At 37.5% G+C, this 27,102-nt stretch overlaps 6 protein-coding genes and 1 non-coding gene across 8 annotated transcripts; 3 read left to right on the plus strand and 4 right to left on the minus strand.

Moving 5' to 3' along the window:
* Positions 1 to 494: 494 nt before the first annotated feature.
* On the minus strand, positions 495 to 2,088 carry LOC137728638 (uncharacterized). The gene is made up of 3 exons (XM_068467368.1): positions 2,070 to 2,088; positions 1,465 to 2,008; positions 495 to 1,379 (listed from the first exon to the last, which is right to left on the minus strand). Exons 1-3 carry the CDS (start codon positions 2,086 to 2,088, stop codon positions 1,031 to 1,033), a joined length of 912 nt encoding a protein of 303 aa, XP_068323469.1. The 3' UTR covers positions 495 to 1,030.
* A 3,111-nt stretch (positions 2,089 to 5,199) lies between these two features.
* LOC137730185 (phosphoribosylglycinamide formyltransferase, chloroplastic-like) lies at positions 5,200 to 7,721 on the plus strand. Its single transcript, XM_068469244.1, has 5 exons — positions 5,200 to 5,746; positions 6,342 to 6,453; positions 6,944 to 7,120; positions 7,239 to 7,365; positions 7,526 to 7,721. The coding sequence occupies exons 1-5, from the start codon at positions 5,353 to 5,355 to the stop codon at positions 7,637 to 7,639; spliced, it is 924 nt and encodes a 307-aa protein (XP_068325345.1). The 5' UTR covers positions 5,200 to 5,352; the 3' UTR covers positions 7,640 to 7,721.
* Positions 7,722 to 8,476: 755 nt separating this feature from the next.
* On the plus strand, positions 8,477 to 8,569 carry LOC137730392 (small nucleolar RNA snoR109). Its single transcript, XR_011068152.1, has one exon. It is a non-coding gene; the product is annotated as a small nucleolar RNA snoR109 (small nucleolar RNA).
* Positions 8,570 to 9,552: 983 nt separating this feature from the next.
* On the minus strand, positions 9,553 to 10,719 carry LOC137728639 (uncharacterized). Its single transcript, XM_068467369.1, has 2 exons — positions 10,326 to 10,719; positions 9,553 to 9,878 (listed from the first exon to the last, which is right to left on the minus strand). Exons 1-2 carry the CDS (start codon positions 10,717 to 10,719, stop codon positions 9,553 to 9,555), a joined length of 720 nt encoding a protein of 239 aa, XP_068323470.1.
* A 1,324-nt stretch (positions 10,720 to 12,043) lies between these two features.
* On the minus strand, positions 12,044 to 13,528 carry LOC137727331 (uncharacterized). Its single transcript, XM_068466197.1, has 2 exons — positions 12,874 to 13,528; positions 12,044 to 12,616 (listed from the first exon to the last, which is right to left on the minus strand). The coding sequence occupies exons 1-2, from the start codon at positions 13,268 to 13,270 to the stop codon at positions 12,105 to 12,107; spliced, it is 909 nt and encodes a 302-aa protein (XP_068322298.1). The 5' UTR covers positions 13,271 to 13,528; the 3' UTR covers positions 12,044 to 12,104.
* A 3,277-nt stretch (positions 13,529 to 16,805) lies between these two features.
* Positions 16,806 to 19,445, plus strand: LOC137729254 (alkaline ceramidase-like). 2 transcript variants are annotated; one of them, XM_068468126.1, is made up of 3 exons: positions 16,806 to 16,940; positions 17,669 to 17,989; positions 18,657 to 19,445. In XM_068468126.1, exons 2-3 carry the CDS (start codon positions 17,736 to 17,738, stop codon positions 19,168 to 19,170), a joined length of 768 nt encoding a protein of 255 aa, XP_068324227.1. In that variant the 5' UTR covers positions 16,806 to 16,940; positions 17,669 to 17,735; the 3' UTR covers positions 19,171 to 19,445. The 2 variants fall into 2 exon arrangements, with proteins under 2 accessions (XP_068324227.1, XP_068324228.1); XM_068468127.1 differs by having other exon boundaries at positions 16,819 to 16,967.
* Positions 19,446 to 19,629: 184 nt separating this feature from the next.
* On the minus strand, positions 19,630 to 24,722 carry LOC137729253 (phosphatidate cytidylyltransferase 2-like). The gene is made up of 12 exons (XM_068468125.1): positions 24,568 to 24,722; positions 23,471 to 23,622; positions 22,858 to 23,111; positions 22,592 to 22,743; positions 22,230 to 22,371; positions 21,991 to 22,147; positions 21,527 to 21,574; positions 21,340 to 21,426; positions 20,744 to 20,872; positions 20,593 to 20,649; positions 20,303 to 20,386; positions 19,630 to 20,196 (listed from the first exon to the last, which is right to left on the minus strand). The coding sequence occupies exons 2-12, from the start codon at positions 23,552 to 23,554 to the stop codon at positions 20,113 to 20,115; spliced, it is 1,278 nt and encodes a 425-aa protein (XP_068324226.1). The 5' UTR covers positions 23,555 to 23,622; positions 24,568 to 24,722; the 3' UTR covers positions 19,630 to 20,112.
* Between the last annotated feature and the right edge of the window lie 2,380 nt (positions 24,723 to 27,102).

The raw sequence follows: 27,102 nt of genomic DNA on the forward strand, positions 1-27,102 counted from the left end.
ATCTTCACTTCATACTTCTCAATTCACAATCTTTAATTCACTATCTTCTCAGAAAAATCAATCTTCTGCTGATATTTGCCTCTAATCGACATGCTTTTAACAATTCTCTCTTCATGAAAATGCTTATTTTTTTAGCACTAATCTCAATCAATCATAAACTTCATCAAACATTATCGAATTTCAATACAATTTCAAAGAAAACTTAACAAACTTCTCACTGTGACAATTTATCAAACACCTACTGTGCATAAAGTTTCAGGAATATAACCTGAGAAACCAATCCTCCGAGATCTTGAACCGAACAGATCGAAACCCAGATGAAGAAACTCAAATCGAAGCTCCCAAACAAGATCACCAATTTGTAACCTTCAGCAGAAGATGATGGCACAAAAGATCGTCCGGGCGAATGATACCATGATAACCAAACTAGAGAACTGAAAAGAAATGCTAAGACTACAAAAATGTAAGAAAAGAGAGATGAACAATTAGAGAGAGAAATCAGAATTTGATCTTTGTATTTCGACTTAGTACAAATGAATTACAATCTATCCTTTTATATCTCAAGTTAGTCGGTTACAGTGCTAACTAACTCTCAACAGATTCTAACAACCCTAACAGACTCTGCTAACATGGCAAGGCTGATGTGGTTGCTGAAATGTCATTCTAACAATATCAACCACAAACATACCGGAGATTAACGCGTGTGAAGCCTGCCTCACGTGCCACGTCTACTACCATACCAGACACTCTGACGTCGGCGTCCTCCAGAACCAGTGCGCGCAGAGACGATGTGCTGATAAACTCCCTCAGGCGACCGACGGCCATAGCCTGCTTTTCGATCCCAATGCGCACAGATGTGCCGGCCTCCAGCTGTTGCACAAACTGGCTCATGGAGGTCCTCATTACCTCAAGTTTTTCCCTCCGCTTGTTCAATTTGGCCAAAATCTTGAATGCCCTCTTGACGTCACTGCGACTTTGCACCCGTCCACCGTGTTTCCTTGACGCCTCCCCCAACTTCATAATTTCTACTTCATTGATCCCTTCTCGAGCAGCAAGATGCAAGATGCTGCAATTGACGAGCATCGGAACGGTCCTTGGGATATCTGTTTATCAGAATTCTTGGTTCCCACTTTCGATTTCTCTTAAACCACTGATCATTTTTCTGGTTCCATAACTCAATCAGCGATTCCAACTCGATACGACTCTTCACAACAACGCGAGCGGCGCGATGAACCTTGTTAGCCTTTTCCACGAAGCATTCTCTCGAGTGGGAAATCTTGGACTTCAACTTTTCACACCGATCTTCCATAGCCAGGAAATTGGCCATAGAAACCATCACCGACGACATTTCCGGGTTTGAATTTGCAGGGAGAATTATACTTTTGAGAGAGAGAGATCAAAATCAATTAACTATAATCAAGAATCAATTAACTATAATCAGAATCAATTAACTAAATTATATACCCGAGATTAACGCGTGTGAAGCCTGCCTCACGTGCCACGTCTGCTACCATACCGGACACTTCGACGTCGGCGTCCTCCAGAACCAGCGCGCACAAAGACGATGTGCTGACAAACTCCCTCAGGCGGCCGACGGTCATAGCCTGCTTTTCGGTCCCAATGCGCACAGATGCGCCGGCCTCCAGCTGCTGCACGAACTGGCTCATAGAGATCCTCACTACCTCAAGCTTTTCCCTCTGCTTGTTCAATTTGGCCAAAATCTTGAACGCCCCTTTGACGTCACCCCAGCTTTGCACCCGTTCGCCGTGTTTCCTTGACACCTCCCCCAACTCCACAATCTCCACTCCATTGATCCCTTCTCGAGCAGCAAGATGCTGCAATTGACGAGCATCAGAACGGTCCTTGGGATATATGCTTGTCAGAACTCTTGGTTCCCACTTTCGATTTCTCTTAAACCACTGATCCTTTTTCTGGTTCCATAACTCGATCAGTGATTCCAACTCGATACGACTCTTCACAACAACACGAGTGGCGCGAGTTGGAATCGCTGATCGAGTTATGGAACCAGAAAAAGGATCAGTGGTTTAAGAGAAATCGAAAGTGGGAACCAAGAGTTCTCATAAGCATATATCCCAAGGACCGTTCTGATGCTCGTCAATTGTAGCATCTTGCTGCTCGAGAAGGGATCAATGGAGTGGAGATTGTGGAATGTCAGAATGCATGTCCTTGAGCTTCGATGTAGAAACGTTTTCGAGACCTAATAGTTTGTGGGGAAATGGATAGAGATCGTCTGAAATACGGTTACAAAATTCTAGATAGAATACCAGCTCAAGTACTTTTACTCTCTTATTCATTGCAAACTGAATCCATTTGTCGAGCAAACTTGAAAAACGGAAATCTACATAAAAGCAAGCCCGGAAGTGTTCAATGACTGAACCTCTATGTTGTTCCACCACATTATCTACCCAATTGACGTATCTATGCTGTTCTTGGTCTTTTAGTTCTGGTTCCATTACCAAGAAGTGAAATAAATATTCACCAAGTTCAAATTTAGCATCCAGATCGAGATTCATAGTGGACGACCACACATACTGCCATCTTCTAGAAAGGATACTGGTAGCTGCTGCTTCCTTAAGTGGCAAGAGAGACACAATACTAGAAAGTATTTCATCAGGCAACTCACTAATTCTGTCCACCAAATTGTTGTTTTGGCCCTTATTTTTCTCCTTTATTCCCAAGTTTTTCTTTTTTCTTTTTGGCATGTCTCTACTCCGCCGATAAAGGTTCCTAGCAGAGGCTGCTCCCGTTAGCATGAAAAGCGAGAATAGAAGACTATTTGGCAAACGACGACTGATTTTGCCCACCGCGTTGCACTTGCCCTTATTTTTCTCTTTTGTCCCCAAGTTTTTTCCTCTTTTTGATGCCTTTCCTCTCGTCCCGAAGTTGTGCTCATTCTTCTAATAGATCAACATGCCAACCCCAAAGGGAAAACAACAACAACAACAAACCGAGTAAGGACTAAGGAGTGTTACAGGGTAGCGTTCATCAAGTTCGGATAATACTTACATCCCCATAAACGTATTTTCATGAATATATTTCATAAACAAAACCGTTCAATTTCTTAATCATCATTTAAACGTCATTCGTACGAAAAATCTTTCGAATTGGAGATTTTGAAATTGAACAGTTCCGATTATGAATTTTCTAAGATGAATGAATGTAGATTATTAGCAATGGGGGGATGCAAGTAGTATCTTTTGCGTAAAGCAATGGACAAATTAGATATGTGGAAAAATATAAAGATTCAATTTTTAGATGGTGGCATCCGCGTTTGGTATATGGGAAACGGAAAGATCAAAATTTTCATAACAATTCGATATCTACGAAAGAGACTAGAAGAAAAAAACGTAAACTTCGGAGTTTTGAATCTGTTAAAAAAAAAAAAAAGGGTGTGTACCTTGCTTTTGGAAAATTGAGAAGCTGGGCACCCCCTTTTGTTCATCAGATCTGGCAGTGGCAGGGCAGCATTTCCTGGTCCGAAACGGATCTCCCTCTGCGACGCTTTTCTTATAGCTTCTAGGTTAGAGAGGATAGAGAAAGTCGAGCCCGGAAGAGAGACAGAGGAGAAAGACAAAACTAACCAGTCTAACTTGTTTGCTTTGTCGAAGTGTATAGGAGGGTTCCAGGATTTCGGAGATTTTTATTCTTTTAATAAAATTTAAGAGTATTCGATTAGAATTTTAAGTGATTATTTGAAATTCAATTTGTATTTAATTACAATTTTAATATAGTTTATCAAAATTTTTATAAATCTTGTTGTATTCAATTAAGATTTCAAAAAGTTTATAACGTTGTACTCAATTAGGAATTTATTTTAAATTATTTTAAAATGTTGACAAATTTTGGAGGATTTGAGAGATTTCGTAATGTAATTTAAGCATTCACAAATTTCATCTCTCTTTCTGAGATTTTCAAGGAATTAAATCAAAATTATGAAAAGTATATAATAGTTCAAATTTAACGTAACGGGGTGGAGAAAAAAATAAAAATAAAAATCAAAGTGCTATATAAGAGATGTGTATTTAATTGGGAATTTGAGATATTTAAATGGATTTTTATAGAGTTTAATTGATTTGTAGGGATTTTCATGTAAAATTTTGATTTAATTCCCTCGAAATCTTATGGAGAATGATGAAATTTGTGGATATTTAAAATACATTATGAAATCTCTCAATTTTCCTTTAACTCCTCAATTTTTTCAAATTATTTAAAATCAAATTCTAATTGAATACAAATGAAATGTTATAAACTTATCTAAAATCCTTATTGAATACATCAAGATTTATGAAGATTTTAATAAACTATCTTAAAATCTAATTCAATACCCATTAAATTTCAAATAATCACTTAAACTTATGATTAAATATCTCTAGATTCATTAAAAGAATTAATATATTTGAAAATCTGAATTGAAGTAAGCCCTTAAATTTGATAATAATTAAACCAAAACAAAATTCTAAATAATAATAAATAAATTTGACGTTCAGAACACAAAAACCCAATTATAGTGTGTGTGTATATAAAGCCACTCAGTACTGATATGGTGATATTTCTCTTCACTTAGAAGTAAGAGCTTTTATGTTCAAATTTCGTAGATGGCAAATTCGATATATTCAATTGAGAATTTGAGAGACTTTAATGGATTTATAAATCCATAGATTTTTATGGACTTTAATTGATTTGTGGAGATTCCATATAAAATTTTGATTCAATTCCCTCGAAATCTTATAGGGAGAGATGAGATTTGTGGATACTTAAAATACACTACGAAATCTCTCAAATTTCATCTAATTCCTCAACTTTATCAAATTTTTAAAATCAATTTATAATTAATACACCTAAAATGTTATAAACTTCTTTAAAATCATAATTGAATACACATGGATTTCTAAGGATTTTAATAAACTATCTTAAAATTCAAATTGAATACACCTTAAATTTCAAAAAATCACTTAAAATCTTGAATGAATACCCCTAGATTCATTAAAAAAATTAAAATTTCTCAAAATCTCAATTGAATACATCTCCTTAAATTAGACTGCTCATTATGTGATTTAGTCGAACTCTTTCTTTCTTACCGTAAAAATATAACCCAATAATAAACAAATAAATATAAATAAAATATGAAAAAACACCAAAAGCCGAAGAAAAAGATAAACAAAGAACCATCAGTGACACTCACTTCGAGTTCCGCCGCGACTTCGTTCTCCTCCATCTCTATGTGAAAGTTGCTTCAAATCCAATATTTTCATCACAGATTGACTCTGCTGCTTCCTCTCCTCTCAGACACATTCCAAACGCTTCAGAACTAAATATTCTGTCTGTCTTTCGATGGAAGCTCAGCGTCTGCTTTCTGGATTCTGCTCACCCTCGCCGATTCCAAACGCCAGAACCCAATACTTCGTCAGATTTCCCTCCCCTTCTCCTTCTCCTTCTTCTTCTTCTTCTTCTTCCTCCGCCGCTTCTTTTGCTCAATCCCACAGGTGGGTCTCCTTCAAAGCTCGCCCTTTGTCTACCAAGCTAATACAGTGCAGGAACACCGCGGACACAGAGAGAGCTGAGGTGGTGGTTTCTTCGGATAAACAAGATTTGACAAGTGGGATTCGACGGAAAAAGCTTGCCGTTTTTGTTTCCGGCGGGGGCTCCAACTTCCGTTCGATCCATGAAGCGTGTCTTAACGGTTTAATTCTCGGAGACGTTGTGGTTTTGGTCGCAAGTAAACAAGGTATCCTCCACTCTCAAGTGCTTTTTGTCATTGACAGCAATACAGTTTGCTTTTCTTACTCGATAATCTGGTTGCAATTGCTCGATCTTAACTTGTCATGGGATTAAATTTCACTTCTACGCAATTGCTCTATCTTAACGTTTGTTGTTATCGCTTGCTCAAAATTTGGTCTTCGTTTTTTTATTGTCGTATCAAGGCAAAATCGGGCATATAGATTGAATGAAAAAGTTTTTGTAGTCACATGTTTTAGCATTCTTTCAATGGCAGCATTGATGTTGGAGATAGATTACATGCTTTTAGAATGAGTATTTAGTGTTTTTCTAGGAAGCACTTAGATTGTGAATAAAAATGGTCTTATGCTTCTGGCAAAAGCACTTATGAGCAGGAGTGCTTCCTGCAAATGCATTTCCGAGCCAGAGCCCTTAGACTTGTTCAAAAGGCTTGTTTCAAAATGCCTACATTGGCACCTGGGGTTTCGGCTGCTAATGATAGAGTGGTAAAAGCAAGTTAGGAACTTCAAAATATATTGTAGAAATCATTGATGAGAATATTGTATATTCATTCAGGTGTACTGATAGTTATTTTTGCTTGTCAGGTTGTGGAGGCGCCGACTATGCAAGAGAAAAAGGCCTCCCAATTATGGTGTTCCCAAAAACTAAACTTGAGCCTGACGGAATATCTCCAGCTGACCTTGTTGCTACCTTTAGGTCAGCCTCTTCTACAGCTCAAAAGTTTCTCTCTCTCACTTGGTTATTTAGAATGTCGAACCATCTGCTTATATGCTACTTGTTCGATTACGCCCCTCAAAGAGGAGGTTGAGGCAGGGGCAAATATTGATACAAATGCATTAGCATTGGTGCTTTTAGTTTCGGGTGCCTTTATTGGCACCCAATTTTTAAATAAGTTAACCCCCTCATTTTATTGAATTCATAAAGGAGACAACCCAATAGTATGTTACTTACATTACTTATCAGCCTCTTCACATTTTGGTTGGTTATGTATAACATCAGTCTTATGCACTATAAACAATCTGTAAGACCGTAGCTTAAAAGTACATGCTTATTTTCTGGTGTTTCATTAGCCTAGGGACATAGACCAAGTTCAGCAGTAGCTAGCGTGGTGTGAATTATCTATGAGCAGTCTTTTAAGCATAGTTTTATTGCTAATTAGCTTTTGATTGATTATATATATGACCAGGGGATTAGAGGTTGACTTTGTTCTCCTGGCTGGTTACTTGAAACTTATACCGGTTGAGTTGATACAAGCTTATCCCAGATCCATACTGAACATCCATCCCTCACTTCTTCCAGCATTTGGAGGCAAAGGTCATTACGGTATGAAGGTCCACAAGGCAGTCATTGCTTCTGGGGCAAGGTATGCATCCTTCACCAATATCCAAAAACTTTTGAGTCAAACTTCACTATTCAAGTTACATTTTCTGTTTGTATGTACAGGAAATGTTCTAATATTTTGTAACTTTTATTTTGGTTAGATACACAGGCCCTACAATACATTTTGTCGATGAGCACTATGATACAGGACGTATCCTTGCCCAAAGAGTTGTCCCTGTGCTTGCTAAGGACACTGCCGAGGAGCTGGCAGCAAGGGTTCTTCGGGAGGTAATACAATTTTTGTCTTGTCTGAACCACTGAATGAATCCGAAGAATCTTTTCTCCATGTGTTTCCTTTTGGATTCTGGCCTCTTTCGGGTGCTGGAATCATAAATGTGTTAGTCTGTACATTGTATCAATCAAATTTTTTGTTTGTTATTGATTTTAGGAGCACTCCTTGTACGTGGAAGTGATAACAGCAGTATGTGAAGAACGGATGGCTTGGAGGGACGATGGTGTTCCTATTATCCGGAGCAAAGAAAATCCCAACGAATACAGCTAGCAGAACCGAAAGTTTTCATTTTTGAAGAGACTTTGTCCCGGTTATATACACTACCTGTTACTTGGATGCGCACATTGCACATTGCAACCTGTAGCGTGAGTCGTATATATCCTTTTTCTTTACTGCATTATCTGTACAATGGCTAAATAGCCTATGGCAAAAGTGAGGCTGTTTGCTTTGAGAGTTCTAACCGCATTAGGCCAAATAGTACCCAAATACAGCAGTACTCTTGTTCTTTTTTCAATGTCTACCCATCTCGTACCCTAGTTTTTCTTGACTATGTCAGTATCTCAAGCTAGTTACGAATTATCATGCGTTTCAAAATTCTCACCTAACAATATAATTGATTTAAAATACCGCAGCAGTCGCATTACCCATTCTCGAATTTCCGCTCTTTCGGGTTGAATCTCCAAGGCCCCAAAATCATGAACGTCCAATCCATCCTTTACTCTCCTTTGTATGACGGGATCCCTCACATTTGGACGGTGTGGATCACAACATCTCCCTTTAAGCCCAACTGGTCCATTTTCGCCACCATATTAGTGAAATCAAGCAGATGTACGGCTGAGATCAATCCTGCCAACAAGTCCTTTGAGATTCATACATTATAAATGAGCAGCCGCTGCTAGGGTTTTAAAATGCTATCACACTTCCATCTCTGACTCGTTCTCCGCAGCCGCTAACCGTTTCATTTTCTCTCCCGAATTTTCAAGTTTTATTTTCATATTTTTTTGTGGGAAATTTATGGATTTGATGAAAAAAGAAAGCTACTTGTACCAAGAGAAGGGTTTGATTTATAAAAATTCAACATACCCTTTCGCTTGATTTTGGCCAAAAGGGCTGTAGCTATATCGAATTACAAAAGAGAGAAGTTTACTGGCCGGTCGTTGTTCTCCGTCGACAGATCTGCTTACCGAGCTTCTCACAGTTCTTTCTTCCTTTTTTTTTCATATCTAAATTGTTTTATTATTTTTATTTAATTTTGGTGTGATTTAATTTAATTGATTGAGAAGGGGAGAGGAGAGAAATGGCATAGGATTTAGCCTTTTCGTGAGACCCTTCTCTTACATGAACTAAAATTATTCAAATTTTAGGGTTACCTTCCAGGCAAACCTGCTTCGATTTTCCAGGCTGTTTGCGTCTATTGGTGCCCACATTTATTCAGTTTTCATGCGGTTGGACATTTTTAATTACAACCTCAATTTACACTTTTTTTTCAAAAGAAAAATAATTATTTTACCATCGAGTTGGATTTTAATTAGAATTTGTAAGCATATTTGACTGCAAGCGGATACACTGCTCTAATTTAATGATTAGGATATAAAGGATCGAACATAAAAGAACGGACAGAATATTGTCTTATTAGCAATTCCCCTCAAAATACACTTTTGGACTTGAAAATCCGATGAGTCCTGAACATCGATTTTGTTGTGAATTACGGAACCGGATCTCCTTCGGATTCAAAGGAATTGAACTCAAAGATTAATTGATCCGGATCATTTAAATTTGATCAAACGGCTACAATTATATTTTTGGAAGGGTTTTCTGTTTGTAGCTATTGAATCAAATTTTAATAATCCGGATCATTTGATGGATGAGCTCAATTCCTTTGGATTCGGAGGAGATACGGTTCTGTGAACTACAGTGCAAGAGGATGAAACACTATTTTAAATGATTTATTTTTAACTTACAATTGAACTGCAAATTCCATTTTGGAATTGAAATTTTTGATATATTATGAACATGGGATCGAATTTATCTTGCAATCTATTTTAATACATAAATTTTCTCTAACCAAAACCGAGATGGGTATTTTACGGTTGCAACAAGGCCATTGGGCCCGTTAAAAAAACAAAAAACAAAAACAAAAACAAAATTAATACGACCAAAATGAATCAAGACAAAACGACCAGCTATCCCCCTTGAAACGCAGCAGTCAAACGCCCAACTCTCAAGCCCTCCTTACTAGCAAAATCATCTCTGCAATAGTAAGACTTCGTAGGCAATGCCTCAAGCCTCATTGATTTCTTGACACCTCCAAATCCATGGTTCGATTCCAATGCCGTATTGACGGCGGCTAATGGTGCTACTGCATTGGTTGTGCGCTTGTAGGATCCAAACCATTTGGTCTGCATGTATCCGTTCCGCCGCCATGGCGGCATTGGCATGTCCACGCTCTTCATAGATTTTTTTATTGCTGTGCACATTAGCCTCACGATTTTCTTCAGCTCATCGACTTCTCCGACGAATGTGTTTGGAAAAACTTCGAGGAGCGATGTGTAACGCGTCGTGGGACGAGCAATTAGTGTAACGCGTCGTGGGACGAGCAATTTCGAACCGTCCAACAAGGAATGGTTCCACTGTGTAACGAGTTCCTTTGAGGTTGACATCGACAAACTCGTCCCCTGCTGGAAACCGGCTCGATTTCACCCACTTTGATTTGCAAAGGCCTGCACAAATTGGATGAATAATGTAATTAGTGATTAATCAATCTCATAACGTAATTAAATTGTATTATTCTGCCAAATAACAAGAAAAAATTGATTTTTTTTTTCAAATTTTAAGAACTAAAACATAAATAACACTAAAGGACAACCCTGTGATCATTCAGATAAACAACATTTTCGTTACGTCAAAACTTGCCTCAAAACATAAATAGCATTAATAAATTTAAAACTCCACTCACCAGCATCAAAACCCTTGTGGCGCAAGTGAGTCATCAACCTCCTTTTGAACCCCCGGGACAAGTCGTCCCCAATGCCCGCCAAAGCAACTTCCACCTCATCAGCAATCGTCTTCTTCAAATCATCACCTTTCACATCAAACAATCTCTCCAGAGAATTCTTCGTCTCCGAATCCGACCAATCACCGCCCTCTGATTCTTCATCGTTCCGTACGCCGTCTCGGTCGCCACCGCCTTCTCCCAAATCCCCTCTCTCGATGAAGGACTTGACAAGATTCGACAAATCCGCAAAACTCTCCCCGGCCGCGGAGTACTCGCTCCCGCTGCTCTCGCACAGCCTCACCCGAGACACCTCGTCAAACGCCGCTGCCACTCTCTGAAACCTCACCGCTCCCATTTTTTCCGATTCGCAATCGCGAATGATCTTGGCTACTATATCTCAACCGTATTTCTTCAACTTGGTCGGAATTTCGCACTCCGACTCCGATTCGCTCTGCTCCCTCCTATCAGATCAGACTATCAATTTTCTATCAATTTTTTTCGCTTTTGGGAGGAATGATTGGAGTAAATGACCCAATTGGGTGTTTTTATATAGATAGAGAGAGCCAAATAAGAGAGTGTTGTCATGGTTTGTTCATGGTGTTTACATAGAAGACGGAAGTCTTGAGAGAGAGAGAGAGAGACTGAAGATGATGACATGATGTGGTGACTAAAACGACACCGCGGATTATTTATAGGGGTTGGTGAGTTTAATGAGTTACGATGAACCTGCCCGATTTGACGTCTTGGTTCCGTCTTCTGTATTTCGTTTGTCGTACTCCTGCGGAGACTAAACTTTTTGATAAATAATGTAACCGATATTTTGGAGATTTAGTCACGCTCTTACGTTGGGTTGCATTTTCTAATTTAAATTTGCATTAAATAAAGAAAATGTATTTTTTTTTTAATTATAAGAAATTTAAAGTGTCAAATAAGATTTTTTTTAGTAATAATAATAATTTTCTAAATAAAACCGTTCTTTAATTATATTTAGGAGATAAGGATGACCAAAAATCAAGTTGTAATTACCAAATAAGTGATGGGGATTAATAATTTATTATGTATAATTCAAAGTTGTACCAATAATTTAGCAGCTGCAGCTTTTACGATAACTAACTGCCTAATATGATATTAGAGTTTTAATAGACAATACATGAAAGGAATTGAGTCTTGAACATCCGATGAGTCTTGAACATCGATTTTGTTGTGAATTACGAAACTAGATCTCCTTCAAACTCAAACGAATTGAGCTCAATGATCAATTGATCCGGATCATTAAAATTTGATCAAACGGTTACAATTATACTTTTAGAGGGGTTCTCTGTTTGTAGTTGTTGAATCAAATTTTAATGGTCCAGATCATTTGATGGATGAGCTTAATTCCTTGGATTCGAAGGGGATCCGATTCCGTGAATTACAGTGCAAGAGAATGAAACACTATTTTAAATGATTTATTTTTAACATACAATTGAACTGCAAATTACATTTTGGAATTGAAAATTTTGATATATTATGAACATGGGATCGAATTTATCTTGCAATCTATTTTAATACATAAATTTTCTCTAACCAAAACCGAGATGGGTATTTTACGGTTGCAACAAGGCCATTGGGCCCGTAAAAACAAAAAACAAAAAACGAAAAACGAAAAACAAAAAACAAAAAAAACAAAAAAAAAACAAAAACGAAAAAAAACAAAAACAAAATTAATACGACCAAAATGAATCAAGACAAAACGACCAGCTATCCCTCTTGAAACGCAGCAGTCAAACGCCCAACTCTCAAGCCATCCTTGCTAGCAAAATCATCTCTGCAATAGTAAGACTTCGTAGGCAATGCCTCAAGCCTCATTGATTTCTTGACACCTCCAAATCCATGGTTCGATTCCAATGCCGTATTGGCGGCGGCTAATGGTGCTACTGCATTGGTTGTGCGCTTGTAGGATCCAAACCATTTAGCCTGCATGTATCCGTTCCGCCGCCATGGCGGCATTGGCATATCCACGCTCTTCATAGATTTTTTTATTGCCGTGCACATTAGCCTCACGATTTTCTTCAGCTCATCGACTTCTCCGACGAATGTGTTTGGAAAAACTTCGAGGAGCGATGTGTAACGTGTCGTGGGACGAGCAATTTCGAACTGTCCAACAAGGAATGGTTCCACTACGTAACGAGTTCCCTCGAGGTTGACATCGACAAACTCGTAGTCCCCTGCTGGAAACTGGCTCGATTTCACCCACTTTGATTTGCAAAGGCCTGCACACATTGTATGAATAATGTAATTAGTGATTAATCAATCTCATAATGTAATTAAATTGTATTATTTCTGCCAAATAACGAGAAAAAACTGATTTTTTTTTCATTCAAATTTTGGGAACCAAAACATAAATAACAGGCAACCCCAAGCAAATAACGTCTATGTGATCATTCGGGCACATATAAACAACATTTTTGTTGCGCCAAAACTCATCTCAAAACATAAGTAACATTACTAAATTTAAAACTCCACTCACCAGCATCAAAACCCTTGTAGCGCAAGTGAGTCATCAACCTCCTTTTGAACCCCCGGGACGACTTGTCGTCCCCAATGCCCGCCAAAGCAACTTTCACCTCATCAGCAATCGTCTTCTTCAAATCATCACCTTTCACATCAAACAATCTCTCCAGAGAATTCTTCGTCTCCGAATCCGACCAATCACCGCCCTCTGATTCTTCATCGTTCCGTACGCCGTCTCGGTCGCCACCGCCTTCTCCCAAATCCCCTCTCTCGATGAAGGACTTGACAAGATCCGACAAATCCGCAAAACTCTCCCCGGCCGCGGAGTACTCGCTCCCGCTGCTCTCGCACAGCCTCACCCGAGACACCTCGTCAAACGCCGCCGCCACTCTCTGAAACCTCACCGCTCCCATTTTTTCCAATTCGCAATCGCGAATGATCTTGGCTACTATATCTCAACCGTATTTCTTCAACTTGGTCGGAATTTCGCACTCCGACCCCGATTCGCTCTGCTCCCTCCTATCAGATCAGACTATCAATTTTTTTCGCTTTTGGGATAAATGATTGGAGCAAATGACCCGATTGGGTGTTTTTATATAGAAGGAGAGTGTTGTCATGGTTTGTTCATGGTGTTTACATAGAAGACAGAAGTCTTGAGAGAGAGGGAGAGAATGAAGATGATGACATGATGTGGTGACTAAAACGACACCGCGGATTATTTATAGGGGTTGGTGAGTTTAATGAGTTACGATGAACCTGCCCGATTTGACGTCTTGGTTCCGTTTTCTGTATTTCGTTTGTTGTACGCCTGCGTAGATACTAAACTTTTATATTAACAATGTAACCAATATTTTGGAGATTTAGTCAGGTTGCATTTTCTAATTTAAATTTGCATTAAATAAAGAAAATTATTATTAGTACTTTAAAAATTTTATTCTATACTCATCATAAATGTTTTTTTTTTCTTCTAATTATAGAAAGTTTGGAATGCCAAATGAGATTTTTTTAATGCTAATAACAATTCCTTAAATAAAAACCTTCCTTAATTATATTTAGGAGATAAGGTTGACCAAAAATCAAGTTGAAATTACCAATTAAGTGATGGGGATTAATAATTTATTCTGTAAAATTCAAAGTTGTGCCAATAATTTAGCAGCTGCAGCTTTTACAATAACTAACTGCCTAATATGATATTAGAGTTTTAATAGACAATACATGAAAGATTAGTCTTGGTTTTCATTTCCGTTTTATGACTTGCAAGTAAGGTTCTAAAAGACGCTAGGCGCCAGTCGGACAATCAGTTGGAGTCTAGGAGCCTAGGCGAACTAGGTGGATTTAAGTAAATCTATTACATTTTGTGTAAATAAGTCTGTTTACACTTAAAATATATATAATTTCATTATAAACTACAAAATAGAATAACATATATATTAAAAAGTACTAGAACATAATTAAAACATGGGGAATATGTATATAATGTGTATTTATTTAAGTATTCAACAAGTCCCTTATAATTTATTGAAAAAAAAATGCAAAATGAAAGTTATTTATTTTCTGTCTAAGTGAGTTGCAAACTAAGCAGGTGTCTAGGCAGGTTTGGGCGGGCTAGGCAGGTGCCTAGGTGGTCTAGGCGGGTGCCTCAATAGGTTTAGGCGTCATTTCTTAATTTTCAAACACCTAGACATTAATTAGGACGATGACCAACTACTTAACGCCTAGACAGGGTCTATGCAGCACTAGAAAGGATCTAAACAGCGTTAGGCGACGATTTTTAGAACAATGCTTGGAAGTTGCGTAGGTGTTGCGTGTATGGATTGGTGACCTGAGCGTGGTAACTTTACACTCATTGGCCTACGCATGCATGTGGATTCGTATACTCTCACACGTACCAAATACGTCGGCGTTTCATCTCGGATGTGGCAAATCGAAGCTGATAATCATTGTTGGTGTCCAGGTTCAATGAACCTAATTGTGTCCACATGCATTGAATCTAAATTGTTCATCTTGTTCTAAGCCAATGTCATTACAAAATGTACACTAGTTATAAAAAAAACCGTGACCGCACGTGTTAAAATGTTTAACAGCTAAAGTAACAAGAAACTCAAACAAATTGCAGCCGCCAAAAGTGGACATATACAACTAAAAGGTAACCCAAGCTAATAAGATTTTTCACTTTACGAAAATTGGAAGAGAACATATATCGTTCCCATAATGCAATATGGTACTTATCGAACTTAAACATCAAGTAAAATTTTCAACTTTAATAGACATGCATGCATTTGAATGATTGATAAGAGTGCAATATAGTGTTCAAGCTACATTCGTGTTGGTCCTTTAATAAGGAAACTCTTTTACTTTGAACTTTCTCAATAAAAATATATGATTAGTTTGAAGTATTGTCATTACAGTAATAATATATTATATACAGAAGTATTTCTTGTAGTGTTAAAGAAACTTTAATAATTGTAATTGTCTCACTTAGTTTGTGGATATTTCACATTCTATTTGAGTTACCTCTTGTCGTAGTTAATTAATATGTCATGTAAATACCTATCGTTGTCAAGAAAAGAAAAAAAACATTAAAAAGAGGATCCAAATTCGTTGGACGTTAAGAGGCCGTGTGTATCTCCATCAGTCAATTTGATCATTATTTTTGGGCAATTGAAGTGAAGATTGTCTGCTTAAAATGGTCCCAACTCCCATGCATACATCGAGTACTTCCATTTGGTCCTATAAATAGAAATATATTCCAATCCGTCAGCTCTGCGATAGTCTAAGATCATGTATACGACTGCTTTTTCAGCTACATACATTGATAATCATGTTGCCCTACTCCATTACTCTAAACTTATATATGTTGCGGGGAGCTTTCTTTTTCATCCCCATGTATATATTAATTAGCATTTTCTATATACTATATATACTAATTAATTGATCACTGAGTTTTTTAACTGAATCAATAGTTTCATATCATGAAGAAGAAGGAGATTTTTTTAATGTACTTAGAAATACGGGATGGTATACTATGTTATTATACAAGTGGTGGGACACTTGAAAATTAAAACTTTTCTCCACTTAACATGTGTCTCCGAGCACACCGGAAAATTTCTCCAGAAGAAGGGTTAATGCTTAAGGAATAATAATCTTATTAGGTACTGCACACTTCATCTTAGCATTCGATCGAGCATTTAACAAGTACCTCTACGTAATAGTTTATATAATAAAATATATGTAAGGTGCTCTTAACTGTACGTTCAAATGAGTTTTGTAGTTTAAGTAGTTGAGAATAATATTTTTGAACACGACGTTCTATATTCAATTCCTCCTTTCAATATGATTCATGATGAAAATACAAATTTATCACAAAATAAACCTTTAATGTTCTTGAGGAATACACAAATCCAAAATATAATTGACAAAATAAGGTGTAGTATATTTGCTCGGAACGAAGACTGAATTTTGTGTGATAAAACATTGTATACATTGTACTAGTAGGTGAGAAAATACAAATAAAATATAATATCAACGGGATTTGTAATTTGACACTTACGCGACTTTCAAAAATAAACACTGTTTTAGTTTGTTCACATTACTGCCCATAAAGTCAGCATTTTGACAACTCGAGTTACTTTTGTGTCTGGTCGAAATCATTCTTGCTAAAGTTGCTTTGCATTGTTAACAAGCTATATCCCTTGCATCAAAAAAAAAAAAAAAAAAAGATCAAGCTACATCCCTCGTTGATGCTGTGCACAGTTTGCCAGCCCAAAATGTAACAAAATTAAATGGACTTGTTTCACATCTAAAGCCCATTTAAGCCCAGCACAATATGGTCTGGGCCATCATTTTGCGTCGGCACCGGCCCAAGCAAGAAGTAAAAGGTTATTCCAAAACCACTAAAATTAATAGTTAAAAAAAAAAAAAAAAAAGAATAAAGAAGAAAAGAATCACAACTCGCAAGCAGAATCGGTCGCCGAAAAGAAAAGAAAATTTCAGAGACTGGAACGCCATTGAAAGAGAGAGGCAGAGAGTGGCCGCGCCAAAGCACACAAGGAGAATAAGATGAGATCTCTGTCGGCCAAGACGGTGCGTTTTGTTCCTCAATATGCAGAAGTAATATGCTTGTTTTATTATGCATAAAATTGTACTGTTTATTGTTTTTGTTTTGGTTCGATCTTTTGGTGGGGTTTTCAAGTTTTCTGAGCACGTTCGTTGATCATGGGTCATGGGAAATGATTGGTTTTTGGTGGGTTTCAAGTTTTTTTGGCTAGATTACGTGAGCTTTAACGGTTGAGATTGGATCTTATTGTGAATTATCTTTTATTGTATTGTGCGAATTTCTTGTGGTTTCTAGGATAATGGTGCTGGTGTAATCTGGGTTGATGATTTGGTATGTGGGATCTGATTAATTCCTTTATTCGAGTGTGGGTTATTGGTGAAATTTGATGACCCATATGTGGAATTTGCTGGTTTTCATTTGTCATGGTTGATTTTGATCGTGTTGTATGGATCAATATCGGGACTTTTGTTTCGATTTAAGGGAAGTGTTACTAATATGTTCGGTTCAGTGATGAAGTTAAAAGAAGTTGCGTTTTGCGCGTGATTCATGCGTAGTTGGTTTTAGGATAGTCATAATTGTTTGCTTTCTATGGAAATAAATAATTTGATGAACGTGATTTTCGCGATACTGTGTGGTGTTTTATTTACATTAATTTTATGCCAAATCGCTTGCGATACTGATATGGTGTCTGTTTGCATTAAGTTTTAAGTCAAATCGCTCACAACATTGTCTTGTGCTGGTACATGATCTGCAGGTTTTATGAACTCTGCAACGGTTGAAGTAAAAGACTCGGTTGAGAATATACAAGCATAGAAATAGGAATGGCTGATGGAAGATCAAGCTTCTGGGGTCCTGTCACATCAACAATTGAGTGTTGTGAGAAGAATTATGCCTACTCTTCTTATATTGCGGAATTTTACAACACTATATCAAACATTCCATGCATTCTGTTGGCGCTCATTGGCCTTATAAACGCCTTGAGACAGCGGTTTGAGAAGAGATTTGGCATTCTACACATATCTAATATGATTCTTGCCATCGGAAGCATGTTATACCATGCCACATTGCAACATGTGTAAGTATCACTCTCGTTAAGTTTATATGCTGACAGAAGGGATTAACAGGAAAATTTGAATGAAGTGTTTCAAAACATTAAAAATATCAATATTAGACTTTTATGAGTATATTATACATTTTACAAGTAATATATCTGATTACAAATTACATGAAAGTTGCAAATATTGTTAGCTTGTTTCTTTGAAAACAAAGCCCGTGCACTCTGGAAAGTTTAAGTTGAGTTGGTTAGTTGGCGGTTAAGGCCGTCTTCTATGGACCAGGGTAAATTTCTTTAATCCTTAACAGTTTAAGGAATGTATATGACATGTCATGAAGTTGCAAAACACAGGTAGTCTGGGTAGCTAATGACAACGATGTGTTCATTTCTTTAATCCTTAACAGTTTAAGGAATGTATATGACATGTCATGAAGTTGCAAAACACAGGTAGTCTGGGTAGCTAATGACAACGATGTGTTCACTCTCGTAAGAAATGACCGCATATATATGCATTCATTAACACATGCATAATCCACATTAGGTATGAAGGTATGTGGACTTATTATCTGCCCAATAGTTGTTTTAGTTACTCGGTCTGTCAGGTCCAGTAACTTTATTATTCAATTTATTTGTCTAAATTGTTGCAATGAAAGTTGAGTGCTGAAACTTTACTGGTATGTAATTCCAGGCAACAACAGAGCGATGAGACTCCTATGGTTTGGGAGATGCTCCTTTACATGTATATCCTCTACTCCCCAGACTGGCATTATCGCAGTACAATGCCCACCTTCCTCTTCCTCTATGGTGCTCTTTTCGCTGGTGTTCATTCTGTGGTTCGTTTTGAGATTGGCTTCAAGGTGCACTATGTGATCTTGTGTCTTCTCTGTGTACCTCGAATGTATAAGTACTACATATATACGCAAGACGTGTGTGCTAAGCGGATTGCAAAGCTGTATGTGGCCACCCTTGTTATTGGCAGTTTGTGTTGGCTCTGTGATAACATCTTCTGCGAAGAGATATCCAGTTGGATGATTAACCCACAGGGTCATGCCTTGTGGCATTTGTTCATGGGTTTCAATTCCTACTTTGCGAACACTTTCTTGATGTTTTGCCGGGCTCAGCAACGAGGATGGTCCCCCAGGATTGTTCGTTTTATGGGGTTTTTGCCGTATGTGAAGATTGAAAAACCAAAAACCCAATGAGAGGTCGAAAGCAAAAGGCAGGAGTATAGTTTCAGTAAGATTTCTTCGCAGGTGTGGAACGCAACCGGACAGCCGGACAATCATTTTCTTTCACTCTCTAGATTGGACCGAGAAGAAGGTTGGTTTTTGTTGTTTTAGATTGGATCTTGTCTTCATTTTCGTTGTAAAAGTAGGACGTGTAACATATCTATAAGCTCTTTTCTGTTGCGTTGGTCGATATGACTTAATTTTGTTTTCGTTTTTCATTTCTGGAAGTGCAACTCTGGTTCTATCAATTGTTTGTCACCAAATTTTGAAAAAATTGTGAGATTTCATGGCAGGAGCACTTTTCAGTTGTATTTGTTGCTTGTCTCTAGCACACCAAGCATTTTTTTGGCACTGAGGGAACCCCTACACATTGCGTGGCACGTGTGTATGTACACGCCAAGCACATTGATTCTGAACAACCCTTGTCCGAAAATATCAAATATCGCATGTATTAGAAAGGAAGACGAGTAAAAGAAGCAAGAATCCATCAACAACAACAAAACTTTTTCTCACTAAATAGGGTCGGTTATATAAATCCTAGAACGCCATTGTGCTTGATTATGTGTCACATCTTCTGTTAAATGAATCCTAGAAGCAAGAATCCATCAAACTATAAAAATACAATGTTGTCACAAAAGGCCAGCAAAAATTGAACACTACTGCATCACCCAATTTTGCAATGGGCATGTTATCCATCGAAAGCGCAAGGGAAATTGAGAGAGAAATGCAAGTCCATCTATAGTTGATGCCTATGAAACGAGAACGAGAATATACAGGGTTTGCGCACAAGAATGCCTCCAGCCTAATGGGGGTTGCTCTCCGAAAACAGAACACCGCCATTTACAAATATTCCCATGTACAAACATGCAAGGGAGAGGCGAAGAGATGACCGAAATACAAGTTATTCACACACGATTAACCAACCAGCCTATCCTGCAAGACTTGTTTAAGCTTCTCAAACAGAATTTGCTGCTGCTCAAGCGTAAGGTTCATCAAAATCTAAATTGCAAAACGAAAAAAGTCAATCCAATCGCTATCAATTCTTGTTCATTAAAAATTTCGAAGCCAATAACAGAATTACGCACGACACTTGTAGAAAGGATACCTGGTCTATGATCATATCAACTGAGAGGCTCTGAGGCACAACGAAAGACTGATGATAGATATAAGCAAAGATAGCCATCACCATCTACAAGAAAACAAAATGGGTTGCGTCATCTAAGTCATTCGCTGAAGCCAAACATAAAGACCCCATCATTTAGAGCAAAAGATCAACATAAAGTGGGAATTGGAAGCAGCAATAATTAGTATGAGCAATTCATTCGGAGTACTAAAGAACAATTTAGAGCACTCCGACAGAAAAATTATTATCGTTATTATTTAGGAAAATCATACCTGGCAATCCATTCTATCTGTGATTCCACCATGTCCAGGGATACTATCACCAAAATCCTATGACAAATGGAAGAATGTTAAAATAATTTCGAACAACTGAAGCTTACTATGCAAAATTGCATCAATCCAAATTACAACAACAGAAGTAAACCTTGACTTTAAAAGCCCTTTTAAAGCCACTTGCAAAGAAGCCTCCAAAGGGAGCGATTATTGATGCAAACAAACCGAGACATAACGCATGCCATTGAACTGGCAAAATTGAGATCCCTTTCCAAGGAAACTGCAACAAAAAATAGATAAGGATTATATTTCACTCAATTTATAAGAATCCAAATTTAAATAGCCTATTTAATTGCAGGCATGGCTATAACATAACTGAAGCAGTCTCTGAAAACAATCATCTAACTGTTAATACTAAGAGGTTGCCTGCTGATCCACTGAAAGAACAGTTAAGATCGAATTTTATAAGAAGCTTCAGCACGGAAGAAAAAGAACATTGAACAACATTGAACACTGTAGAGACTATTTATCAAATACAATATGCATGTTCTGTGAGCAGTTGACACAAAACTCTTTGGCCAAATAATGACTTCATTATCAAAAAGTGGAAAACAAGTTAACTGATCTCCAAAACAGAAGATTCAATTCACAATTTCTTAGGGATTACCATGATCTATGGTTTAGTACAATACACAAACGGGTATGCTGTCATGTAATTACAGAATCAAGAGGCGACACTTTACTCACCCATTGTGGGAGCCATTCTGGAAAGGTATAATACTCTGGCTTAAACAAGGGACCAGGATCACAATCAAGCCAACCAGTCGATAAATCCTACAAGTGCATCAACAGAAACCAGTGGAGATTAGCTACATCAGCTGAAATGCTATTTCTTTCCTAAACCAATTGAATAACATTTCATCAGAATCATTACCCCTCTTGGACACGTTAGCCACTTGAAACGACCCATGATGTTTGCAAGCTGCATAAACAAATGTACATACCATGTTTGTATTCAAATGAATATGTCAACACATTATCGTTTATTCACAATCACATAGAACTTATAGTCAGAATGTGGATACATCTGCGAACATTGTGCATCTGGTTGAAGCATGCAAACAAAAAGATAGGCTGTACAAGGTGATTTTGATACATTCAAAGTGGAAAACCTTTGGATTAACAAGTCACAGAGAAAAAAACCTTCTAAACACATATTTCTATAAGTTGAGATGTACCGTGACCAATTATGGTGGACCTTCAAGTCAAATAATTATCTTACTGGAGCATAAGATCTATAAAAATGAAATCAGGGCAATCGGACTGAAACTATGGTTTATCTTTCATGCAAGACAAGAGAAGTCTATCTCCTATCACCCAATTAATTAGCAAGCTCACCAAAAATGCTGATATGATAGTTGTAATTGACGCTCCAATGAATCCCTCCCAAGTTTTCTTTGGAGATATCTTGATCAAAGGGGTTTTTCCAAAGAAGAAACCCCAAATATAAGCAGCAATGTCATTGATTACTATAAGTGAAGCTGGAAGAAGAAACCTGCATCAATTTTGTCTTTGTCTCAGATAATGAAACAAAAAAAGGCAATGTGTGAGTTTGTTCCTACAGAAACTTGAATTACCAGAAAATTCCTTCAAAGATGTTCGCTACAAAGAAAGAGGACTGGGTAAACACAATAAACAGAATCATGTGCGTCCACGCATACTGGCCAAATTGATACTTGTACATCTTCTTTTTTAATGTAAGAATGAACCACATAAATCCTGCACCCAATTATGGGGAAAGAAATAATATCAGTATCATCTGAGTTATATATAAATGGGAAAGGAAAAACACCAACGAAACAAATGTTCACCCAATTAAACCACTATGCATATCAAATATAGTATTCGATGCTGGTCAACAAGAGGCAAAACACAATGAAATCCAATTTCACTTCAACCAAATATTTGGCTATACTCGAACACATCATTTGTAACAAACCTGCGATGTACAAGAAATAACAGACAACCATATGATACTTGATAAGGCTGCTGACAAGCTGATATAAAACTTTATCTGAAGTGACAGTGTTCACAAGCCGTTGACTGAGTATGCGACCATAAACAAACAGCATTGCAGTGAAGAAAAAGTGCCTGAACAGAGAAATTGAACTTGAATAAATATTACAGTAACACTCTTTAAATAACACCTGAACTGATTCTGTGGAGTAAAATAGACTAGACAAAATGAAATGCTACTATTCTGACCAATTTAGATTCCTGAATCCCGGTAGGTGCTTATCTTCATGAGCTTTCCTGAGTAGATTAAACAGCTCCTTCGCCATAAAGATTTGGATAACCACCACCATAGCAGTGATGCAGAGATGACCCAGATATATACTCAATGCAAAACCTCCAATCATCCAAATAGAAGAGTACGCACGTACCAACATTGACCTGTATTTATTACGGTCATTAACCAGTAAATTGCCTCCATTTGTTTTACTATCATCGGGGACAGCCTGCAGCCATAAAGGAAATAAAATGAATAAGTACTACTGCCTTAATCTAAAATGCCTACATCTAATACAGCACATGCATAAAAATTATAATTTTTTTGGTTTGCAGAAGAGCTCAAAACAAAAACACATATTGTGCAGAAACAACTAAAAAAACATGCAAATGATCAGTTTACAAAACCAAGAAAAATGAACAAAAAAATAGGAGAAACTCGAATGTGCGCTCTACATTATTTAAACTACCAGAGAAAGTCATATTGTCCCCTACAATTCTTTTAGATATAAAATCATACAGAATGAAGGTAGACAGCCCAACACTCTATCCTGAAAGAAAATAATATAAGTATCCAATTCTAACAAACCTCAGCTGAGCGTCTACGATGCCGAAGTCGAGCAATTGGGGACCTTGGATTTGGTGGGCTGCCGACACTATTGTCTCCTGGCATGACTGTTCTAACTTAGTTTTGCTCAACAGGTTAAAACATACATGTATCTGATGCAAAATGACCGTCACCTGAAAGAACAAATCACATTCAGATAAAAGGAGATGGTAATCATAAAATAAAGTGATAATTGTCTTGTCACTATGCACTGCATACATCAAGGGCCCTTTTGATGGCCATTTTCAGTTTCCTTTTAAACCTTGAGATATGAGGAAAGTATGGGGGAAAAGTAGGAGGTGAAAGAGAAGGGAACAAATAAAGAAGAATGGATGAAAACAACATATTGAAAGTGAAAACAACTTCAAATACTTTTTCGTTTTTGGTCTTTAGATTAAACTTTCCGTACATTACCTTATGCATCTCTTCCACTTACTTCCTCTACCCTTCTATATTCCTAAATTCTCCCATGTATTCACCCTCTATCGCTAACACAACAACGAAAACTAAAACTAAAACTAAAAACGAAATGGTTATCAAAATGCTCCAAGGTATACGAAGCTAAAACCTTAACACGCTGGCGGTACACTAAACTAACGTCATTTGTTGCAGGTACCAAAGATACAAATAGAAGATGAAAGGAACCCACCAATGAGTATCAGATATCAATCAAATGGGTGTGACTACAAGCACCAGTCAAGAAACACTCTTTATGAGCTAGCATTCCAAAACTTTGGGAACACACAATTCAACCATCAATTTCAAACCTTTTGGGATCAACCCAATTTCAATACCTTCCCACCATGTTCATCACTTCCTTGCTTGGAAAATAAGATAAAAAATAACAAGTCTGCAAATCTTCACTGCCCCAATGGAAGATTCATGAAAAAAATAAGAACTTTTTGCCCACCCAGAAGATTTAAACACACATACATAGTGCAGAAGTGCAGAAATACGAAGTTTTAACAATTTTAAAGCTGAACACAAAGAAACTGTCGAAATTCAAATCTTAAAACCAATAAATTGAACCTAAAGATCGAAAATCACCACAAAGTTAGAGATAGGAGAGAGAAACCCACCTCGTTTCGTTTCCTCGCTTGTGGGAACTGACAAGGTGAAGCCCAACGAAGGAAAAAAGAGGCGAACACGAAGAGAGAGAGAGAGAGAGAGAGTGAAAGTGCCTTTCTCGTAACTGGTTTTCTGGAAGAGGAGAGAAGAACACAACGAAAAACGAATTTTAGTTGTGAACCACCTTCTAATTGTACAAAGTGGTGGAGTTTTGACCGTCCGATATGTGATTTAGGTTTTGGGAGTACACGTGTATGGCTAGTGTTTGACCGTAGGAGATTCTGGTTGCGCTGTTTCTTTCCGTCACACTCCAATGTAAAAAAGTCAATGAATCAAATCAAACATTTAATTGGTTATTATGCTTATTTTGTACTTTGTGCAATCCATTTATATTGTAATTAAACATTTACCACTATTGATACCGAACACATAATTTCAAATGTGCACACACGCTCTTAATCTTAATCACTTTAATTTTTATGTATCATTCTTTTACTTGTGAGACGATAATAATTCGAACTTTGAACACATTCTAATATTGAGAAGATATATCAGAACTCAAAAGTAGTAGAGGTCTGTGAGGTTTAGGATTTAGAAGCTTGTGAATAATAGTCCGTGAACAATAATGAGTGAGATAATGCTATATCTATATATAAAGCTAACACAAAAAATAAATAGTAATTTTGATGTCCTCAAGTTTCAACAAAAATATATAATTTCAAAAGCTCTTAATCTTAATCACTTTATTTTTTATAAGCGAGGAAGAAGGGAAGCATGCTATGCTATTTGTTTGCTGCCTTCCCAATCTTTTTTTTTTTTTTTTTTTTTTTCGGGAGAACGCTTTCGCACTCTTTGACACTTGGAATGTTTCACATTTTTGTGTTCGTATTATGTGACACTTGGAATATATCGAACTGACGCTTAGCCCAGCCCAAACGCTTCAGGCTGCGATGCAAATAGTGTTGGGCCGTGATGGTTTAGTTTGAATTTGAGCTTCTATTGGGCTTTTATGAGGCCCATATTTATTCTGCAATTTTAGGTAACTTGTGAAACCCAACACCTTTTTTTCATGTATAAGCGGAATTAGCCAACCTAAAACACTAAAACTGACATTGGAAAAGAGGCCACATATTGATACAACTGAAACTAGTTTCGACTGCTAACTTTTTGCGGGGAGATCTGTATTGTCTCTGTTTTTTTGTCAATGGGAGCTTTTATAACAAAGTCGGTATAAAGACTCTGCAGCAGATGAATGTGAGAAAATAACAACCGCCCTATAAATGTAGTAGATACAAACGAGACGTCACTTATGCATTCAACGCATAACAAAGGTTCCTATCTATACTAAAACAAAAAATTACATAAAACGTGTATCAGCCAAAAGCTAAGACCCACACAAAAAGTCCCAAAGGTGAACTCAACAGAAAAACCTAAAAAGCCTAATGGAAGATTCACCCGCCACCTCCTCTACCGCATAATTGTTGGAGACGACCAATGATCATAGTCTGCAGAAAGCTAAACTCGAGCCTATCTTCGTCTCAACGTCGGTAAAATGGAGCCAAACATGCAGATCAATAGTCAGCTAAATGCCCTGATCCAAGTAGAACGAAAAAACCAAAGGGGTGTAAGAACCGAAGAAAGTTGAGGTTCGACTATAGGGTAATGCTATGCTATGGAGACTAAATTTGAAGACAATTTACAAATTAAATGACATGTCACCAATAAGATTGAGCACGTTTATCAACGATTAAGTAATAAATTAATTATCAACTTCTATATCCTTTTGTTTCTAAAATTTTGTCTACAAATTTAGTCTTCCTAGTATTACTCTCGACCATATAACCAATTAGCAATATGGGAAATAGTCAAACCTCTTATAAGCCCTTGCAAGGTTTCTCCTTTCACCGATGTGAGACTCTTTTACCTTCACATCCTCACACCCCAGACCTTTGTAAGGGTAACAACATATAGTTGTCTTCGATAGTAGAGAAGCACGATAAAGCAGCGAACTAGTGTTGAGATGAGATCCGCCAAATCTGGAAGGGATGGTAATGACGGCCGGATGTGAGTGGTTGGAGGGTTGACTCAAAACTGTTGGAGAGTTTGAGTGAAAAGTCTCAAATCATGGCGCAAAAGCCCCAAATTAAAAGGTATAATACCTTTAACAATGAGCAAAATGCCCGGAGACAGAGCTCATTCACACCACTTGTAAAAGGTGGGTTGCTCCACGTTCTCTGACAGGAATCGGGGCAGGGAAGGAAGAGGAGGAAGGAGAGGATAAAGAAGGGTTACAAGGGTGGCCGCCACCGGCCCCAAGCAGGAGCTGGAGGCCCGCGGCTGGAGGGATTTAAAGTTCGGGCTTTCCTTTAGGTTTAGGGATACCTGAAGGCTCGGATCGTCAAATGTTTAGTATTTTTGTATCCTGTAAGTTAATGAACGATCCCTCCTAAAACGTAATTAATGTTCCCTTCTTGTTGGATTATGATTTTTGCATGTCAATAAGAAAACAACAAAGACGACATAGGAAAAGAGGCTGCAATAACAAA

Source organism: Pyrus communis, chromosome 3 (genome assembly GCF_963583255.1).
Source record: "Pyrus communis chromosome 3, drPyrComm1.1, whole genome shotgun sequence".
NCBI classification, from domain to species: domain Eukaryota; kingdom Viridiplantae; phylum Streptophyta; class Magnoliopsida; order Rosales; family Rosaceae; genus Pyrus; species Pyrus communis.

What these genes read in the sequence shown, in the direction of transcription:
- LOC137729254 (XM_068468126.1), top strand. Translation starts at nt 17,736, where the DNA reads ATGGCTGATGGAAGATCAAGCTTCTGGGGTCCTGTCACATCAACAATT. An exon ending in CATGCCACATTGCAACATGT is followed by an intron (nt 17,990 to 18,656) that starts GTAAGTATCACT and finishes ATGTAATTCCAG; the next exon opens with GCAACAACAGAGCGATGAGA.
- LOC137728638 (XM_068467368.1), bottom strand. An exon ending in TTCACACGCGTTAATCTCGG is followed by an intron (nt 1,380 to 1,464) that starts GTATATAATTTA and finishes CTCTCTCAAAAG; the next exon opens with TATAATTCTCCCTGCAAATT.
- LOC137729253 (XM_068468125.1), bottom strand. Translation starts at nt 23,554, where the DNA reads ATGCCAGGAGACAATAGTGTCGGCAGCCCACCAAATCCAAGGTCCCCA. An exon ending in ATCTTTGAAGGAATTTTCTG is followed by an intron (nt 22,148 to 22,229) that starts GTAATTCAAGTT and finishes AAATTGATGCAG; the next exon opens with GTTTCTTCTTCCAGCTTCAC. An exon ending in AAAGGGCTTTTAAAGTCAAG is followed by an intron (nt 20,650 to 20,743) that starts GTTTACTTCTGT and finishes CATTTGTCATAG; the next exon opens with GATTTTGGTGATAGTATCCC.
- LOC137727331 (XM_068466197.1), bottom strand. Translation starts at nt 13,270, where the DNA reads ATGGGAGCGGTGAGGTTTCAGAGAGTGGCGGCGGCGTTTGACGAGGTG. An exon ending in CTACAAGGGTTTTGATGCTG is followed by an intron (nt 12,617 to 12,873) that starts GTGAGTGGAGTT and finishes CAATGTGTGCAG; the next exon opens with GCCTTTGCAAATCAAAGTGG.
- LOC137728639 (XM_068467369.1), bottom strand. Translation starts at nt 10,719, where the DNA reads ATGGGAGCGGTGAGGTTTCAGAGAGTGGCAGCGGCGTTTGACGAGGTG. An exon ending in CCACAAGGGTTTTGATGCTG is followed by an intron (nt 9,879 to 10,325) that starts GTGAGTGGAGTT and finishes CATTCGTCGGAG; the next exon opens with AAGTCGATGAGCTGAAGAAA.
- LOC137730185 (XM_068469244.1), top strand. Translation starts at nt 5,353, where the DNA reads ATGGAAGCTCAGCGTCTGCTTTCTGGATTCTGCTCACCCTCGCCGATT. An exon ending in GACCTTGTTGCTACCTTTAG is followed by an intron (nt 6,454 to 6,943) that starts GTCAGCCTCTTC and finishes ATATATGACCAG; the next exon opens with GGGATTAGAGGTTGACTTTG. An exon ending in GTCATTGCTTCTGGGGCAAG is followed by an intron (nt 7,121 to 7,238) that starts GTATGCATCCTT and finishes TATTTTGGTTAG; the next exon opens with ATACACAGGCCCTACAATAC.